At 39.6% G+C, this 20,751-nt stretch overlaps 1 protein-coding gene across 6 annotated transcripts in view; it reads right to left on the bottom strand.

Annotated features, from left to right (window-relative positions):
* PHACTR2 (phosphatase and actin regulator 2) overlaps positions 1-20,751 on the bottom strand; it is a 196,171-nt gene that overhangs the window by 89,692 nt on the left and 85,728 nt on the right. For all 6 annotated transcript variants that reach the window (XM_032407752.1, XM_032407753.1, XM_032407754.1 and 3 more), the window contains exon 2: positions 7,240-7,407. In XM_032407752.1, the coding sequence (XP_032263643.1) occupies positions 7,240-7,407 (168 nt within the window). The remainder of the gene's footprint in view (positions 1-7,239; positions 7,408-20,751) is intronic.

The following is a 20,751-nucleotide window of genomic DNA, read 5'->3' on the forward strand; positions in this document are numbered from 1 at the left end:
TAAATTGGGAAAGGGAGAGATTCTCTTCCCTTGCTCCAAGGTGGTGTTAGGGTGAATGATACACGAAAGTACTTCCATCTTCTTAGTGGAACAAGATAGATGAAACCAAAATGCTGTTGTTTATTATGCAATCAGACCAGTCCTTAACAAATATCACCCTATGCAAATCTTCTAACTTTGCCCTACTTTCTAGATAAAGAAAATAATCCCACGCAGCAACATTATGCCTCTATGGTTACAGAGAACATGATCTTTAATAGGACCAAACATAATTTTGACCCTTGTCAACCATTTTTCTATGCATACGCTGCGAAAATTAGGCAGGTAAGTAGAATCAAAATTATTCTTCAGACCAAATCCTTCTCACAGCAAAAACTCTAGGATATGAAGCAAACCCACATAGTAGAATCACCTTTCAGTGATCAATCCTTAGTGATCCGGGTATGACGTTATCTTCTAGAGATACAATATAGTGTAATGGTCAAAAGTACTGGCTGGGCACTACACTGCTTGGGTTCAGATATCGTGTTTGCCTCCTACCAGGTATGCCCGCGGGCAAGTCATTTGAATTTTCCGACCTTAGTGTCCTCATCAGTAAAACTGGGATAACAGTAGCACTGAAACTTCATAAGCTTTGATGATTAAATGAGTTAATGTGAATAAAGTGCTTGGAGCAGAACCTAGCATATGATAGCATTCAGTAAAAATTAGACATTATTATTATTACAGAATGCAGAGTACCAGTACATTAAAGTTTTTACCAGAGGACTCTCTACAGATCACTCTGATTCTTAGAATGCTGATAACTTGCAACAATGTTATCTAAAAATCTAGGCAGGCATTCCTTCTGCATTACTAACAACACAAGTAAAAAAGTCATGATTATAATGAAGATAAATGTCTTTATTTAGGAGTATAAGTTTCTTTTAAAATAAGGGCAAAGATAGGAAAGAGAAATTTTCCCTAATTATTTTGTTGGCTTCTTAATAGTTGTACATGGTTGCAACTGTGAGTACGTGTTTTTGGTTAGTATTTTAATTTATTGTCTTTCTCTTTCCCATTATGATTTTTCAATCTTTAATTTCTTTTACAAAGTCCTAAAGCACCCAGTGCTGTATTTTTAGTTATAGTGGATATTCAATAAATAAGCAATTCAAGGCACATTTAAGTGTACATATTGGGGGGCGCCTGGGTGGTTCAGTCGGTTAAGTGTCCAACTCTTGATTTTGGCTCAGGTCATGATCTCAGGGTTGTGAGATCGAGCCCGTCATCGGGGTCTGTGCTGGGCGTGCAGCCTGCTTAGGATTCTATCTCACCTTCTCCCTCTGCCTCTCCCCCGCTCATGCTTGAGCTCTCTCTCTCTAAAAAAAACGTACATACTAGGTATAAATTATTATATAAAGTACTTTCTGAAGTGGGGCAAAAGTGAATGAGATAGTCTCTGACCTTCAATATTTTACATAGCAAATTAGAAGCAGACACATAAACTAGAAAAGTCAAAATATACATATCTTAACAGAATTACAAGCAAAGGAGGGGAAGTTCCTACTCAGTTGATAGAGAATCAAGGTTAAGAATATCTTCAGGAAGGGTCAGTCAGTTAAGCATCTGCTTTTGCCTCAGGTCATGATCTCAGGGTCCTGGGATCGAGCCTGGCTCCCTGCTCAGTGGAGAGTCCCACCCCTGCTCATGCTCTCTCTCTCACAAATAAATGAATAAAATCTTAAAAAAAAAAAAAAAAAAGAGTATCTTCAGGAAAGGGGTGCCTTGGTGGCTCAGTCAGTTGGGCGTCCAACTCTTATCACAGCTCAAGTCTTGATCTCAAGGTCATGAGTTCAAGACCCACATTGGGCTCCACACTGGGCATGGAGCCTACTTAAAAAAAAGAATACCTTCAGGAAAGAAGAGCTATGTCATGACCCTTGCATAACATGGTATCTCCCCAGGTGTAGCTATAAGACGATGATGCTCAGAGCAAGAAGAAAGAAGAAAGGAAGACAGGCTGGGGACAAGAAGGCTTAGGGGCATGCTCAGTAAGTGGTGACCCTGTGTGACTGAAATCCAATGTAAGTGACTGACAGGAAAATGACAGGAAAGGTCAGTGTGGGTTACACTGAGGAGAGCTTAAGAGTCTGGAATTCACTTAGGAAACAATGTGGGGTCAGTCACACTTTAAGCCAAGGACTGACAGGACCAAAGTTCCACCTGAAGAGATTCCCTCATAGTGGTATCTAAGATGACCTAGAGGAGAGAGGGTAGGGATGGGTAGTTTGCCTACCTAGTTCTCCAAATCCACAATAATCCTTGTTCTTTCTGGTCACCCAGCTCTTGGGCTGTACCATTTTAGCAACAGGAGCTCCAGCACTTGAGGTTTGGGGCCTGAGGGGACCACTCCCTCAAACCCATTCCCTGTGTTCCACTTCATACAGCAAGTTTCTGTCCTGAATCCTTTGGTAACTTCTTGTCCTAGTTACCAGCTCTATTCCCTGGTTCCTTTGAAAAAAAAAAAAAAAAAAAAAAAAAAAAGATAGGGTCTCTCTTTGAGTCTTTCTGATTCCTGTACCAGGCACCATCTGCTCATGAGTACTACCACCTAAGTAATTTAGAATACCCTGGCTACTAAGGTCTACCTGGATTTCCCACTCTCACTTACCTGGATGCTCTCCTATTCTACCCTATCAGGCAGAACACAAGCCATTTTAGTGTGAAATACCCATTGCTCTATTTGCCTGGCCTGAGACTTGGAAAGTTGTCATCTTGGTTACTCTGGGGTTCCTGACAGCCTCTGGCATCCTGAACCTTCACTGTCAGCCTCACCAGCTAGGTCAGTTTCTCCTGTGGGCAGATTTACTGCCAGAACTTCACCTTCTCCCTACCTTCTCTAGCATTCTCTAGCTTTCTATAGCTGGTACAGCTAATACCTAAATAAAACCAAGAGGCTACCTGCAATAATAGAGTGATAAGGACCAGATAATGCGGATTGAGAAGAAAGGCTAATGTGAGAGACCCTGTACCGGGAGAAAACACATGAAAGGTTTTAGGAACTAATGGAATGTAGAAGATGGTAAGAGGCAAGGAAGAGTCAAAGGACTCTATGGTTCCAAGTCTGGATGCCAAATAAAGCCATGTCTGCAACAGCACGGATAGCTGGGATTGGCAAGGGATCTGTTTTGCTTTGGAATGGATTTTGTACATAGTACTTTTCCACTCCCTCTTCCCCCACTCTGTGCTCATTCATAGCATCTACCTCTCTAGAATGAAAGCTCCAGGAGGGCGGGAACCTTGCTTGCTCACTCACTCCAGAATATCTGACTCCAGAACAATACTTGCATGCATCACGTTTTCAGTGCAGATATATGTAGACCGTAGGAATGGATTTTGAGTTAACATGCACTCCTTAGGCATTGCTACCCATCAAGTCCTTGGGTAGATGTGCCTAGGTCTTGGGTGGAGACTTGGCTTGAGAGATGTGGGTACTGAGAGGAGATGGCATGATGAGAAAGAGCACAAAGAAAGGGAAGGGCTAAGACACGCAGCAAACTCCCTCAAAGATTTAGGGGACAGGAGAAGGGGGAAAGAGGAGGCAAAGGGCAGCAAGAAAAGTCAAAGACAACCAAGATAATGACATCTTTTGTAAATCAAGGAAAGACTAACCAGTGATGGCAAATGCTGCAGAGGTTGGGATGGATGAAAATGAGAGAGCGACTCTGAATTTCCCGATTGGGAGGCTTGGGGTGTCATCAGTGGAGTGCTGGATGCAGGCGGAGATGGCAGAGGGAGAGGGATGATAGTGTGGAGAGGACGTGGGAGCAGTAACATAGGCTGGATTTTCAAGATGTTTGGTCTTGATGGCAACAGACTCTGCAGAAGTTGGAGGAACAAGTGTTGTTCAGACAGGGGATTTGTTTGTATTCTTATCTTTGGGGAGATGGAAATATATTTAAGGATCCAGAGGGAGGAACCTCAGCCACTACACACACGGCAGCCCCCCCCCCAAAAAAAGAAAGAAAAAAACCAGGAAGAAATAATTATGTAGGAAAAGAAGTGTAAATAACATTTTGAGTTCTAAAGACGCAGAAGGGATGTAACTGAGAGCAAAGGTGGGACCAGAGAAGGGCCCTCTAGCTCAGGAGATGAAGAGTGAAGAAAAGAGGCACTGGGGGAAAGTAAATGGAAAGAAGACTGCTCTCCTGCCCTAGACCCAACAGTCTGTGGACCAGCCTACACAGAGTTGAAGAGACAGGTAACTTTCCACTTTGAAACAAGGCCAGAGAACTTGAAGTTGGGGCCTAGGCCCAGCCTGACTTATAGGACAAGATGGCCTTCCAAAATATAGTTGGCTCAAGGACTACCAAAGCAAGCAGAGGACAGGACACTTCTCTCCCTCTCTTTTTTTTTTTTTTTTTTAGATTTTTATCTTTAAGTAATCTCTACACCCAATGTGGGGCTTAAATTCATACCCCGAGATCAAGACTCACATGCTCCACCAACTAGGATCCTTCTTAACTACCACCACCACAGTAAACATATGAGTACAATGGCATTGATTACGATGGCATTAATAAATCAGTGTTGCATCCTCTCTGTTACCAATTAAAAATTCCTACAACAGAAACCCAGACTAGGAAAAGCAGCATTAATCACTAGGTAGCGGAACGCAGTAAGATTCAAAGCTATGTGACTATAACGCCAGGAGTTTAGGGGAAGGAAAAACAAAGATTTACTTTTCTTGGAAGAAATGCATCTTCTTTCAGATCTCAACATATTGTGGGACATGCCTAAGGTGTACTTTATAGTATGCCACACAGCACATGGCCTTGGTCATATCCAAACAACTAGAGTTCGCTGTTTGAGACAATTTATTAAAGAAGAAAACACCTTTCTCTTAGTTATTTCCAAATGCATCAGTTTTCCTCTAGATGTGACATCTTTCCTCAATGTGAATAAAACATCTGTTACACCATTGTGCCTCCCTTTATTTTAGGCTTTACTGATACACTTCATAAAGCTCAGCAGAAATTTAAGCTTTAAAATAAGCATATATATAAGGTAACAACAAAGTATTTTATAATGGGACACCTGATAACATCTTCTGAAATTCAAGTAAGACATTAAGATGGGTTTAGAAAGAAATGACACAAATGTAGCAGATAAATTCACAAAGAATTGTTAACATATCTCCTTGGCTTGTCTTTATTCTGTTATGTCACAATTTTGATGCAAAGAAAACAGACATCTAATAACTTTTTCAGGTTGTTAATGTAGTTTGGTAGTCTTTAGGAACTATGGATATAGTATCCACAAATAACTCTTTGGAGCTAAACTTATATAAAATCCTATGTGAATCTGAAAAGAAAACAATAGAAAGATGGCTAGGCTTTCCTCAACAAATATGGGATAACATAAAATAACACTTAATGCTGTTTAAAATGACTTTTCTTAAATATTCAGGGTTACAGCCTGAATATTAAAAATAGATGACAAGGAAAAGTGAAGGAGAATTTCTTTGTGGCTGTCTTTTCTACATTAGGGAGAGAGAAGTTAGCAGCCAAGATTCAAGTAAAGGGCAAGCTAGACAAACAAGGAGACTTTCATCCTCCCTTCTTAATATCTTCTTACCGGCACTGTCTGGAGCCCTACTCCCATCTTGGGTAGCCATGGTAACCTGAAGGGCCAGATTCTCTCAACACTTAGGGAAACATGGGAGGGGGACACTTAAGAAGACCGGTGTGGTTCCATTCACAACTGAAGAATAAGGGAGAGCAAGATGTCCAGCCAGGGATTAGGAGTCAAGGACTGACAATAGAATCTGGAACTGAAAGCACCTTAGAATTCAACTCATTCAACTCTGATCTGACTTGCTCAAGGTCACATGGTGCCTGGGAGGCAAGGACACTACCAGAACTCAGATGTCCTCACTCAGCACAGCACTCTGTCCACTTCCCACTGTTTCTAATCCAAGAAGCCGATTAGAAACTACAGAAAATGTAATAACCAAGCTATTGTTATTTCCCTTAAGCCAAGTCTTTTTTTTCCCCCTCTCTTTTCATTATAGAAATTTTCCATTATCTCCACGTAGAGACGTGAGGATAATAAACACCCTGTACCCATCGCCAAGCTTAAGCAATTACCAACTTGTGGCCAATCTTCTTTCATCTACACTCACCCCCACCTCCAGGATTTTGAAACAAATCCCAGATATGGTATCCTTATTTCTTTTTTAAACATTAAATGCTCAAAGAAGTTATATAGCTGCAAATGCATCAGAAGCAATTTGTTAGGAAGCTTTGGTGTCCCTATTCCATACCTTTGTGCTATGTGAGGTATTTTCTATTTTATTTCACAGCTCTAGAACTGAAGGCCAGCTCCTATGTCAGCACAGACCAGTAAGATATGCTCTGTGACCCTGCACATACACTGACAATATTAACCTTGGTGCAATGAGGAATTGTGATGAAGTGGCTGTATTAGACAATAAGCATGGAGAACGTTGAACTTATATCAAGAGATAAATGCTTTTCTACCTTAAAGGTAATATCACTGATACCAGACACTTGTTTAAATTGGGCTTAATTCGGGCCTGAGGTTTAAAGCCAATTTCTTCCATGAGTCCATATGAAAGGTACTAAATAATGTAATTCTTAAAGTTTAACAAATCCACAAAATAATAATAATAAATTTTCACACCAATAGTGTTATGACTCCCTTAGGACAGAAACCATTTATTTGTCTTAAAGGCATGATGGAAATTTTAAATTTAACAATAAAATATAGCAACACTTTTCCTTCAAACAGCCATTTACATTTTGCCCACAAAACAAATACATTAAAAAAAAACATTCAAAAAACTTTTAAATTAAAAATAGCATTGTGTTACTGGAACTAAGTAGATAGACAGATAATACTGTGTGTGTGGGAATGGATATTTCAGCTACAATGTTGACAAATAACATTTTCCCTTCTAATTTGCTATTTCACCTTCCTTCACCTTCCCCTCCCTCCACACTAGTTTTCCATATGAATTTACAAGTATATAGTTAAAAACAAGAATATATTAGAAAGTCAGTGAGTGGAAAAGGAGGCAAATCAGAACTCTAAGTTGTTTTATCCTGAAATTAACTAATTTCATTTCAAATATGGACTTTTTTCTGGGGAAAAAAAAAAAGCCCTACAAGACACAATTTTTTATCTTTTAAAAATTTAACAACTTATCTTCTAGCAAAGTTATGATATTCATACCTGCTGAGGTTTCTCTAAATTTGTCACTGGTCTTCTTTTTCCTCCATTTCCAAGGCTTAAAGATTTTACCGATGGTGGAGAGTTTCCCCTTTCTCTTGAAGGGAGGTGTTTGGGAGCCTGCTGTTGGGCCATCCGAATTTGCTACAGAAGCTTTGTCCAGTCCATCAACTGTATAAAGAAAAATAAAGTCAGAGAACAGCTGTAATAAAAAGTCTGAGACAACATCATCTGTTTCTTCCTGCACTTTAATAGCAAGTATGACCACTTTAATTGGAATCTCGTGTAAAGTTTATTTTGTCCCACTCCCTAGCTGGTAGAACTCCCCTAATATCAATCAGTAAATCAATCAATCAGAAATTACAGTCCCCTTAGATAATCATTTTGGGAAAATAGAAAAGAAGCAAGAGACTTACATAATAGGTAGGGCCAGACAAATAAGGGTCTGTGAAACACAGCTGAATCTGTCTGCAGCAACTACATCACTAGTTTGTGGAGGAATAGAGTATTCTAAGTATTCCTGAAATAGGATGCTCCTCCAGAGGCTAGTATGGCATTCTCAGTAATGAATACTACAGTTATGGTGTAGTTAAAACCACTGTTTCTCCTTTGCAAAATAAAATGTAGTGCCAAGAAGCTAAATTCTAATTTTTACAATCTAAAACTATCTTTTACTTCTATTTAAAAAGAAAGTTTTCAGCTTCCCAATAAACTGATAATTTTCGCTAACAATAAGAAATGTGTGGAAAATGTGGGTATTGTGTGTGATAGAACATATCTTTAGTGCCTTAATCAACTTATTAATCAGAGAAAGGCCCAAAACCTTAAGTTGCCTTGTATTATGTTCAAAACAGAAGGTAGACAATGATGGCTTATGTTATTCCTACTATTAAATGGTAATGGCAAAAAACTGGAAGCAGCCCAGAATGGATAAACCATGGTATTGCTCATGCAATGAAATAACACTCAGCAATAATAATAATAATGATAAACCCCCACTGATACATACAACAACATGAATGCCTCTCAAAAACATTGTGCTGAAAAAAAGCCAAGCACAACAGAATACATACGTGTGGTTCTATTTATATGAAGTTCTAAAGGAGTCAAAATGAATTTATGACAATAGCAAAAAAGAAAGAAAATCAGAACAGTAGTTGCTTCTTGGAATGAGATGGAAGTAAACATTAGTTGAGAAGGGGCTTGAAGGGAACTTACTGAGGTGACTGAAATTATCTCAATAAGGGATAGATCATACACAACTCATCAAATGGTATTTATGATATCATGCATTTTACTTTATATAAAATTTACCTTTAAAAAAACCATAAATAAATAGTGATTTTGCATGCAATTAATGATATGCATGCTGATGTGTTTAGGGGTGAAGTGTACTGATGTCCATCAAAAATAATTAATGGACAGACGGGATGGGCAGATGGATAAATACAATAAAGTAAATAAAACTTATACTCAAAAAAAATATATAGCAAAAAGTTAAGTGTTAAATATTGGGGTGGATACGTGGTGATTAACTGTGTAATTCTTCCGTCTTCAAACTTTCATAAGAAAATACTGGGAAAAACAAAACAAAAGAAAAACTAAACGGCAAGGACTTTTGCTTGCAGGAAAACAGAGTAGACTTATTTTCCTATTCCTCCTGCTAAATAGAACTTAAAAACCCTGGATGTTATATATAAACGAAGCATAAGAAGACTCTGCAAAGTGAAAAGAAAGTAGACCACCCTGAGACTTCAGGACCCAAGAAACAACATGAAGGTGAGATTCCTGGGTTTTCTTTTTGTCTCATTTATACCAGACTTGTAGCTGAAGCGGTCACCAACCTGGAGACACCATGAGGCATAGGCCAAAAAAGCCTCAACAAAAGCCTGTTCTTCAGCCAAAAGAGCAAGAAAGGGACAGCCTAGCAAGATGAAAAACCTTTAGACAATAACTGCTCTACTCCAGCCAAATACCACAAGAGAAACTACCACCATGAATGCCAGCAAAGGCTGAGTGGGGTAGACTAGATGTCTACCCTCATGAAATTGTAACAAGAAGCCCCAATTTCCCTGTCAGAGAATTCAGGGAAGAGCAAGGAGGGAGTTGGGACCTTCATGCCCACCAGCTGGTAATGAACCATCCTCTACAGTGTCAGTAGTAACCACATGGGAGCCTGGCTGTCCACCCCTACCCAGCAGTAATGAGGGGTCTCTCCTCCTCCATCCCCATAAATATTGGGGTGGTATCAAACCAATGCCCAGTGGGAACAAGACCAGCCCTATCCACTGTGGTATCAGTGGAGACCATGCAGGGATCTGGAAATACCATTATACCCAAGAGTAATGAGGAGCATTCCCTGCCCCCATTTCCACCATAAGGTATCAACAGAGGATGAGTGGGGAACCTGTAATTTTACCTCTACCTGGCAGTAATGAGGCAGTACCCTTCCTTCCAATGCTGGAGATGTGGCAGACATAGCCAGTTCAAAAAAAAAAAAAAAAAAGGATTCAATAAGATTTTGAGTCCTATAGCATAATATAAAAATGTCTACATCTCAATCAAAAATCACTTGACATACCAGAACTAGAAAAATCTTTTTTTTTTTTTTTTTTTTTAAGATTTTATTTGACAGAGACACAGAGAGGGAACACAAGCAGGGGGAGTGGGAGAGGGAGAAGCAGGCTTCCCGCTGAGCAGGGAGCCCGATGCGGGGCTCGATCCCAGGACCCTGGGATCATGACCTGAGCTGAAGGCAGACGCTTAACGACTGAGCCACCCAGGCGCCCCCAGAACTAGAAAAATCTTAAACTGAAGGAAAAAATACAATCAATATACACTAATACCTAAATCTTTATGAGCTCCTTCCAAATAAGAAGGATAAATTCCATTCTTCCTTCTAGTGATGCCTATTCTAGTTTCAGATAGAAATGCAAATCCTGCAGTGACTGTTTCTTCCATAGACGGTTTCTGACCCTATTTTACCCTGCCTATATGGACAGGGTATAGGCAGAGAGAAATATAGGACAGACTGATTTTGAAGCTAAGCCAGAGTGAAAATGTAAAATCCTGATTTACTTTACTTCCACTCTTGTCTAACTACCTTCCTCAAACAAGGGGCAAACCTAGGGAGGAACTGAGTGTCTGGTGTTTCTTCTTTTTTGAGATTTTATGCTCAAGGGCTTAATTTTGTACAATTTAAATGTTGTGAAAGATATAAGGGCTGACTATTACACACATAGGAATGAGGGTTTCTATCTCAAATTCATCTCTGTGGCTATAGACATACATCTACTTCTCCTTTTCTCTCAAGCCACATATCCAGTTCCTTGACACTCCATAAAAATTCTGCTTTTGATCCAAACCACTTAAGAATAATCTACTTTTTCTCCTGAAAACAAAAATAAACAAAACAAAAAATAAGTAATTCTCTAGGTGACAGATGGGGAGACTGAGTGAGTGAAGAATTAAAGCCTTAATGTTAAATTCGTAGCTGCATAAGAAATTAACTGCCATTATCTTTATTATGCATCTACAGTTCTAGTCTTTATCTCTGCTCTGGAAAGGGCCTGGGCCAGTGCCAATGACCAGAGCAGTGCACACACATACGTATCTTTTTTCTGACTGAATAAATTCATCTGTAATTTTGTAATTGTTGGGTTAGTAAAGCAAACTACACTTCCAATTAGGAACCATATGTTGGCAGAGTTGGCCACACTGCCATTGTACTTCTATTAAATCATGAATGTGTAGGGGATTTTCATCTGCTTTTGCGTAGTATGAACAGAATATAAACTCTCTTCTCTCCTCCAAACACCTAGGAGACTGCCAGTTCCATTGGTACATCTATAATTTTTCTTTTGAACCATTTACCATTAAAATCAGTTTGAAATTTAATAAAAAAATTTTTCACAAGTCTCCTGAATCTTACATTTACATGCAGATGAGAACAAACTGCTAGGTAAATCCCAGATGAAAGTCTAAATTTCCTGTTTTAAAGGTTAATTTTGATTGACTTTCATGTTTTGAAAAGTAACCTGTCCTTCATCAGAAGTTTCTTTTTCACACTTAAGATCAACATTTTAAAATATTTAAAATATTTATGTATTTTACAGTTTTTATGTTTTCCAGTATAAGTCTGCCACTTCCCCCTTTAAAGGCCACAGAACTTTAGAGCAGTGTTTAGGGAAGATTTGATTTTATTTCCTATACTGACTTGAGGCCTCTCTCAACTGAAAAATGCCTTCATATATGTACTATCATATACAGGGGCATACATTTCTGGACACAGAACCAAGTAGGCAACAAGATCAGAATAAACTCAAACTCTGAGCCATCGCAGATGAGACTGGATAATGGTTTCCAAGGAAGCCAAGTGGCTATCCTTGTCCTGAGTTCACTAATGGAGATCCTTACTCTCTTGCTAATCAGAGTTTACTTTGGGTTGTATCAAATCTCTTCCTTTTGGGGGGTAAGATGAATCATCACCGGACAGGAAGAGAAAAGGAACAGAAAAATCAAGGTGTGTGGCATTACATGAGAGTATGAGTTAATTCTGAAACTGCTATCCATGTACACTGGGATAGAATAAATAAGTAAACGGACAGTTGATGTTGGGAGCCAGGTTTCTCACTGCTGGAAAGGGAGCTTATTGATAAGCAAGGGGTGGGGGGGTAGCTAGAATGATCCATACGGCACTGTATTAGGGTTGGAAATGTCATAATGAACTCATGTTTGGCCAGACAGATAGACAGAAAGAGAGAGAGAGAGAGGGAGAGAGAGAGAGAGAGAGATACGCGTGTACATACAGCTCAGTATACACACATGTATTTCCTAGTTCTGTTCATTCAGAAGGCCTAGAAGCAGCAATACCCCAAGTGAGCACACTGGCACTCAGTTCTTGGTTTCTAACAGTGCTCTTCAAAGAAAAGGAACCAGATCTCTACTGAAATGGCTGCTTCCACGGCTAGGGCAAGGAAAATACTAGATGAGCCGGGAGCATGTTACAGTGCCAGAAAGGAAGCAAGTGCTTAAAACACATACTGATGGGAGTATGTCAAAGTCACACAGGAGCCAACTGAAAGAGTCCCAATGGCCAAAGCTGGAACAACTTGAGCAACAAAATAAATAAAGTGGTATTAGATGATAATCCAAAGTATAAAATTAATATATACAATATTGACAGAGATAAATATTGAATACTGATACAGACAATATTACACTGATATAAAATACTGAATGGTTAATAATGTAATACTAATATAGATAAATATTGAATAATTAAATAAATGTGGGAAAACAAATTTGTACAGAAGAACTACAAATAATTTATATAAGCACTCCACCTCAAGGGAGTGGAGCTGAACAGTCCCCACTCCTTAAATGTGGGCTACGCATTGGGACTTCCTTCCAAGGACTGCAACATAAAACAGAGGGGGAGGAGTGACCTTACAGAGGAGAAAATTGACAAACACTACCTCAGCTAAGTGATCTTCATTAATTCCATCAGTAGTAAGTCATGTTGATAATATATACCCTTGAAATGATGGATGAGAATCATACTTCAAAACTCATAACCCCGCTGTAACCATGAGAAAAACATCAGACAAAACCAAAATGAGGGACATTTACAAATTACCTGACCGATACACCTCAAACTGTCAAGGTCATTAAAAACAAGGAAAGTCTAAGAAATGATCAGAGACCAGAGGACGCTAAGGAGACATGATAAATAAATGCAATGTGGTATCCTGGATACCACCTGAAACAACAACAAAAAAGAGCATTTGGGGAAAATGAGGGAAATCCTAATAAACTACGGAATTTAGTTAACAGTAATGCACCAATGCCCAGTTCTTTGGTTGTAACAAATGTATTATACTCACACATGAGATGAACAACAGGAGAAAGTAAGTAGGGGGTATATGAGAACTCTCTGTACTATCTTTGCAACTTTTCTACAAATCTAAAACTATCTTAAAATAAAAAGTTCATTTGTATAAATGTGGCATTAGCTAGCATGGAGGTGCATGAGGATGAGGATTTAAGAGGTTCTTAGGGGTGAGGATATCAGCTGTAGGGAGACCTCAGGGAGTACTGCTTTTACCAACAGTAAACATTTCTGCTCAAAGAGGTTTTGGGAAGTTAATATGCTTTAGAATTGCCCATCTTTCTCTCTAAAATCTCTTCTTAACAATATTTTCAATTCCTAGTACTTTATCACCAAGAGATATTTATAGGTCATCAAATTGCTATTTCAGCACTTTTTAGCACATGATAGACCCAAATAAGGTAATTGACATTCAACATCTTTCAAAAACATAGATAATGGGCCTTGAAAAATGGTGTCAGGAAGTATTCACTCAGTTACTGTGAGGCCATACAGACAGAGTTGATCCGAACATACCAATACTCTCTCTCCCTCTTTCTCCCTCTCTCTCTCTCTCTCTCTCTCTCTCACCATGCCAGGATTAGTATCATGTACTGCTGATACAGAATGACAAACCTGGGAATAAAAAAAGTTTCTTGTTCTTTATTTTTAAATCATTGAAGCTGAACTGTTTTCAATAATAGAATTTTATTTGGGAATCAAAGTAAATTTAATGGACTGAAGCTTATTTCATGACAATTGAGGACGCATTTCCTATCTCATCCATTTTTCCCCCTGCACTCATGGGGATGGAAGAGTGAATGGCACAATTCAGGTACAGAAATCCCATAGCTCATGCCAGTGTGAAAGGTCTGATGAACAGTACCCAGCAATGAACTAGCCACTGACCTACCTTGTGTTTCATTCTCTCCTGAAAGTGGAAATTAGTGAGCACTTTATCAACAGCAGAATTGATAATCACTGATATTTATTGAGTGTGTATGCGTGCCAGGCTCTGAGCTAAGTACCTTACCTGCCTTGGCTCATGCTAATTCTCATGACAACTCTGACATAGATACTATCATCAGTCCCATCTTGGAGATGAGAAAAGACTCACAGAGACTAAATACCTAGCTCAGTATTTGCCAATGTGTGTGTGTGGAGGTGTGTTCATATACAGAAAGATTAAATAAAGATTTATTGACTAAATTATATGACTGACAATGAATAAATAAGCATCTTCCTCAAGTGACACACTGCATAAGTGGCAGAGCTTAGGTTCCAAGTCCGAGATGGTTCTCTTTACTACTGCACAGCAAGGCCTGCTTTAACTCAGTGCTATGAACCCACCATATAAGGTCCTGGGAGATCACAGACAGTAGGACAGGATTCTCACCCTTACGGAGCTAGCAGGATGGCTGGGGAAGCAGATGCAATCAGTGCTCCCCACGTGAGGAGGCACTGGACCAAAGGTGGGAACAGAGCCCAAAGGTGGAAGCCCATGGAGGGGAGCAGTCAACGCTGACTGAGGTGACTGGGGAATGTTTCACAGGGAGTGAGAGACTTGACTGGGAACCGAAAAGATGAGTAAACTTTTCTGTGGAAATCAAGGAGGGAATGGCCTGAAAGCGATCCGATCAAGGATGGCTGACCTTTTAAAGTAAAGCCAAGAAAAACGTTCTCATTGCCATGCCATGCTGCTGTGCTCAAAATAGACACATGGTACATATTTATGGAAAAAAAAATGAAAGCAAATTTATAAGATCATGTCTTTGAACATGTGAAATGGTTAAATGTGAAAAATTTAAAAAGGAACTAAAGAATTAGTGAACTTTCTATATTATCAATGTATACACCATGACTTAAAAATCTGAGAATAATACAATTTTAGAGTTAGAAAAGATCTTGGTTGGTGCAGGGAAAAAAATTGCTTTTCATCAGCTGACTGCTTAAAGAAAAATCAACATTAAGGTAATAAGGCTAAAAATATATATTTTTAAAGATTTTATTGATTTGTCAGAGAGTGAGTGAGAGCACAAGCAGAGGGAGTGGCAGGCAGAGGGAGAGGGAGAAGCAGGCTCCCTGCTGAGCAAGGAGCTGGATGGGGGACTCGATCCCAGGACCCTGGGATCATGATCTGAGCCGAAGGCAGACGCTTAACCGACTAAGCCACCCAGGCGTCCCAGCTAAAAATATTTTTTTAATTGTGTAGCCATCATCTTTTAAAATCCAGTAAGAGTAAAAAGAATAGAATGTAAACAAGAAATTAAATTTGAAGAAAAAGAATAGAATATGAAAAACCTTGATATCATAGAGTCAAATGAAGTTATATTAGTCCCCCCGGAGGAAGACTGCTCTCATAACTCAACTCCATATTTGCCAATTTCCAGTCCTCTGTCACTTGAAAGAAGCTATAAAATTATCTAAAGGGACCTGGGGTAAGATCAGTCATTCAAATTAATACTATGGAGCTCTTTCAAAATGATTTTTAGGTATACTTACAGACAGTAAATGATTTTGTACATGCAATCACCATCCAGATCAAAGTCTAGAATCATTTCCAGACCCAGAAAGCTTCCTTGTGCTTCTTCCCAGTCAATACCCACTCTCTCCCATCCATTCCCCCAAATAACCACTGTTTTAACCCCTATTACCACTGATTTGTGTCACCTAGTCTTGAACTTCAACTTAGTGGAATTATACAGCATACTCCTTTATGTCTGTCCTTTTTCACTGAACTTTATGTCTATGAGAATCATCTAAACACATGAGCATTCCAAAGCAAAGTTACCTAGCTACAAAATGGAAATCTGCTGTCTTAACAAGACCTCAGATGATAGAGCTTTATGATATGATAGAGACAATGATAAGCTTTATGCAAGCTCTTCTACTTATAAAGGATATCATTACTAATTTCTTTATCTGGAAAATGCAAATAATATCTCCCTTCCCTTGCCAGATTTCTGGGAAAGCTAATCTATCTTTCTATTATCTTTTGAGACTGCCCTGAAACTGTGCTAAATTGGAAGCTCACCTATGCAAGATGAAAGGTGAAGAAGCAGTTTATTTTCCATAAATAATGACAGCTTTATGTTTATTCCCACTCTGCATATGAAATCATGCAGCAGTTCTGAGCCATGCAATTCGCAGAAACACTGAGTACCATGTTATCTGTTATGGGAACAACAACTGTGTTTACATTCTACATTATCCTATATATATTAAAAATCTATATATATATTAAAAACCTCTCCTCAGTGGAGAAACTGAGACCCAAGAAGACTATGTGGCTTCCCAAGTCATTAACTGAGGGCAGAGACATCATCTAGGTCCTGTGATTCCTGTTCAAGGCTTTTTTTCCCACTCCATGAGTCCGTCCTCATTGGAATATGACAGCTAAACTGGTAAACCAGTAGCACCTCTTGGTAGCTCTAGAAGGGCACTACAACTATTTGTAGAGCAAAAAGCAAAGAAGATGTTGCACAATCAGGACAGGCAATAAATCTCAGTTACTGTTTTGGGTTTTAACCATCCAATTAGAATGGTTGCCTGTAAGCCAAGAAGAGAGCTGAGTCCCACACCCAACTCTGCTTCTTAATAGCCCTGTGACCTTCGGCAAGGACCCCAATATTTCATTGCTGAAATGAGGAGACTAAGTTACATGATCTCTAGGCTCGCTTCCAATTTTAAAAATTCTATGATTCTCATACTGATTTGTGCTGAATACATAGATCTTACAGGCCACATGAAGACCTGTTCTAAGTGCGTTATGAATGTTGCCTCCTTAACTGTCAACACAACCCTGTGAAGTAGGTGCTTGTCAGCACTCCCACTTTATAAATGAGGAAGGTGAAGTCCAGAGAGAGCCAAGTAATTGGCCCAAGGTCATAGAGCTGGTAAGTGGGATTTAGTCAATAGTCTGCCTCCAGGGTATCCTTTGTACAAAATGGGTCAGAGGGATATGGGTGGGAATAGAGCTCTATTTTAAGAGGAGGCAAGACATAAACCTTAATGAATAATAACTCAGTTCTACCTCCAGCCTCTTCTGTGGACTAACCCAAGGAATTACAGCAGGTACTGTTATGCTCTCTAAAACAATGCCCAGTGTCTTCACAGTTTAGCTCATGCTAGTTGCAAGCAGAGTGTGTCCTTTGCTTAAATTAACTACGGTCCTTTGATTGCACATAATCCTTATTTACCATAGTATTAATTTTAGGAATTTGATATCACCAGTTTTTTAACTTGTTTTTCTAATGGAGGCAGCCATTATTTTTAAACCCCCAAAGGGAAAAGCTACTAAAGACTTCCATCTGTCTGCAAGCACTGACAAAGAATCTCAGAGTTTAAACTTGTGGCCGACAGGCCTGCAGAATGAGTATGTTTGTGCAGCTGTATGACATCCTGATGCTCTGACATGCACAACAGCCCCTAGACTTGCTATGGGATATTTAACAGATTAAATAATATCACTTGTATTTGGGGTTTAAAGAAACTCTGATTGAGTAGAAAATGGGATCACTTTGCAAATGGAAAATGAATTTTATTGTTAAATAAAAGCATTTCAAGTTTTGAATACCACTGTGATCACAATAAGCAAAGGGTTCTGTGAACAGCTTTGATGGCTCTACGTGGAAATATCAAGAACTTTGCTACAGAAGTGAAAATAAGAAAGGAAGCAACCAACCTTCTACCTTCCTTCCCTTACTAACCTTATCTCCTACAACTCCCTGAGTCTGGGGTGGGGAGCAGGTCATGGTGTGTGGAGGTTGTACTGTGTTTGTAAAAAAGAAGAAAAGGTCGACACATCTCCAGTGGGCAAAACATCAACTGAGCAAATTTTACCTCCTCTACGTTAGGATAACAATCCCTTGGTTTGCTGAGCATGGGCATAGCAATGAAACTTTAGGGGAGAAACTGGCAGATCTTATGTACAAGTCATAAAATAAAGTCAAATGAAATTTCATAATTTTTAAGTAACTGAATAAATTTTGCTTGAGAGACAATTATGAAAAATTTCCCATTGTGGATGAATGTAACAGAAGTATTAATAAAATAACATATTAAATCTGGACCAATATCTTCAGGTTGAAAAGCTGGTGGATAAATAAGAGCCCTGAGAATCTACCTATAATGTGATAACTCTGTTTATAGTCCAGCAGTCCCCTGGCAGTCACACCAAGTCACCGAGGCTGGTATCTGGGAGGAGAATGGTAGCCACATGCAGAATTCCAGACTACCTACCCAAGGCAGAAATGAAACCTATAGGCTTATACAGTGTTAGGCAAGATGCTGGGAGAAGAATTTATGTCATAAAGAATCCCCAGGGCTCCCAGATTTATATCCTTACAATTCAGTTAAGAGGTGACTGCAACCACCAGGCATCTGAACTTGGAAAGCAGTGAAAATGAATTAGAAATGATGAATGGATCCAAGGACACTGAGGAAGAAGTGAGGAGATGGGGGAACTGTCTAGAGAAATCACGGAGAATTCTATGGCTTGAACCTCTCTGAGGTGTGGTGGAATGTCAAGACAGGACTTGGAGAAAGACCTACATGGCTTGTGTTCAGACACCATGAACTTCAGGTATTGGCAGGACATTCAGGGGAAGATGTCCAGCAGACAGTCAGAAATACATTATTAGCACACTAGCAGGAAGTCAATGTTGAAGTTATTTGGGGGAGTCTTCCAAACAAAAGCGGCGGTTGAGGGCCAGAGGTAAACACTTAGAAAATGATTATATTTAGAAGGCAGTAGGCTGTACATAGTAAAGAACCTTGGACTTCTCCTCTACTGAGAATCATCGGGTATAAGATAAAGTTTAGTTTATTTGTTGTAAAGTCACAAGTGTGGGGGATTCTAGGGCATGTTTATGGACTGAGGAGAAAGAGCCTGAAGGGAGAGAGAACTGACTAACTACATGGGGATGGGCTTCTCTCAGGATAGCAGTGAGACTCTGGGTGGAGAAGGAGAGCCTGAACCTCACTTGACGAATGTGAGGAAGTGAGCAGGAAGTCAGGGGACGACAGCACCAGAGATGTGAAGAGGAACACAGCAGGATGGTATGTACTTCGAGTGAGAATACACGCTACTGGAAGCAAAGTGGGCACGCGTAGCAGTCGGGAGTGGATCACATGTCAATGGTGAAGGCTGGGGGACAGCAGAACCTCCATTACGGAGTTACCAGCGAAGGAGAGGTGGGTTCCAGACAAAACAAGACAAGGAGGAAGGAGAGGTCCACAAAAAGATGAGGCTGGAGAAAAATCTGCTTACTGTGGAATGGAGTCATTCATTCATAATTAATGTACTGAGCAACTATGATAGACAAGGTAATGCTCCGAAGCCATACTAGTGAGCAAAAATGGATTGGACCTCTGCCCTCAGGAAGCTTACCGTCTATGAGAGGGGCTGCCATTCTTCAAATAACCATCATTCCAATATAGAAACCTGGCGCGCCGGGAGAGCATGGGGGATGTAAGTGGCCGGAAGGGGCCCAGACTGCGGTAGTTGAGCACCAGTCCTTGTGACAGGGAGGGCCTGGCACATTCTCCAAGCTCTGTGTTACAAATTCAGGGCAAAGCTGTTTGAGGGTTATCGAGATTGAGTCTAGTTTCATAACAGTGCTTAAAAGGTAGAAACACCCCATCCAAATTAGGCAGGAAACCATTTAAAGTCACTGAAAAGCAAAGGATTAACATTCCTTCGTTTGTACACCTAATTCTCTAGAGACGGGCGGGGGGGGGGGGGGGGAGGGAGAGAATTCTATTAGTTGTTTTTTTAAAAAAGTAATTTTATAGTAATGATGACTTTAGGGTCAAGTTTAATTTTTTTCTCCAACACAGTCACTAAGGAGATCCCACTTACAAAATGTTCTATTTTGGTTTCTTTCTTTTAAAACGACATGTGTGTCAAGCAAGCATTCCAGAGAACGAGTTGTACCAGCAGGACTTGGGTAGAACACTACAAGGAAAGCCTCTCTGAATCCAATTAGGGCACCATCAAGCCAACCAGCTCATTCCAAAATGCTTTTCTGATATAATTTTTATTAAGATTTTCAATACTGGCCTAAAGGAACACTGAATGTGTACTAGAATAATGGGGGAAAAAGCCCGTAACTGAACTTCAGAAGCAGCTAGTTGCAATTCATCAACTTTTCCAGAAGCCATAAAAGTAACTTTTAATTGTTGTTGTTATTAAGCAAGTAGGAAAAAAAAAAAAAAAGACTGCCTCTTAGAGGAGCAAGTATATAAAGAAAAAGTAACAGCGCTCCATACTAGATCGGGAGTCCCATGAGGACAGGCACCAAAAGCATTTTATTCCAGGTGGTGCCCCCACCCTGTACCCAGGCCACAGAAGGTCCTTAATAAATATTTACAGAATGAATGACTAAATCATGGACAAATGTTTGGCAATAATGAATGTAAAAGGCCTGGCCTAACTAGGCTATGATTTATTTTAGCAGGTCTTTAGATTTTTAATGTAGAGGAAATTGTTTCCAACGGTGCCTTCCTGCAGAACTCCAAATATTTTGAATGATAACATAACAAACACTAAAGGTTGAAATTGAGAAAATATCAAAGCCAGCAGGAAGGATGATTAACACTCATAAGAATGGTACAGACATTGTTGACAAATTTTTCAGGTGAAC

The sequence above is a fragment of the Phoca vitulina genome, unplaced genomic scaffold (genome assembly GCF_004348235.1).
Source record: "Phoca vitulina isolate PV1807 unplaced genomic scaffold, GSC_HSeal_1.0 scaffold9, whole genome shotgun sequence".
Taxonomy (NCBI): Eukaryota; Metazoa; Chordata; class Mammalia; order Carnivora; family Phocidae; genus Phoca; species Phoca vitulina.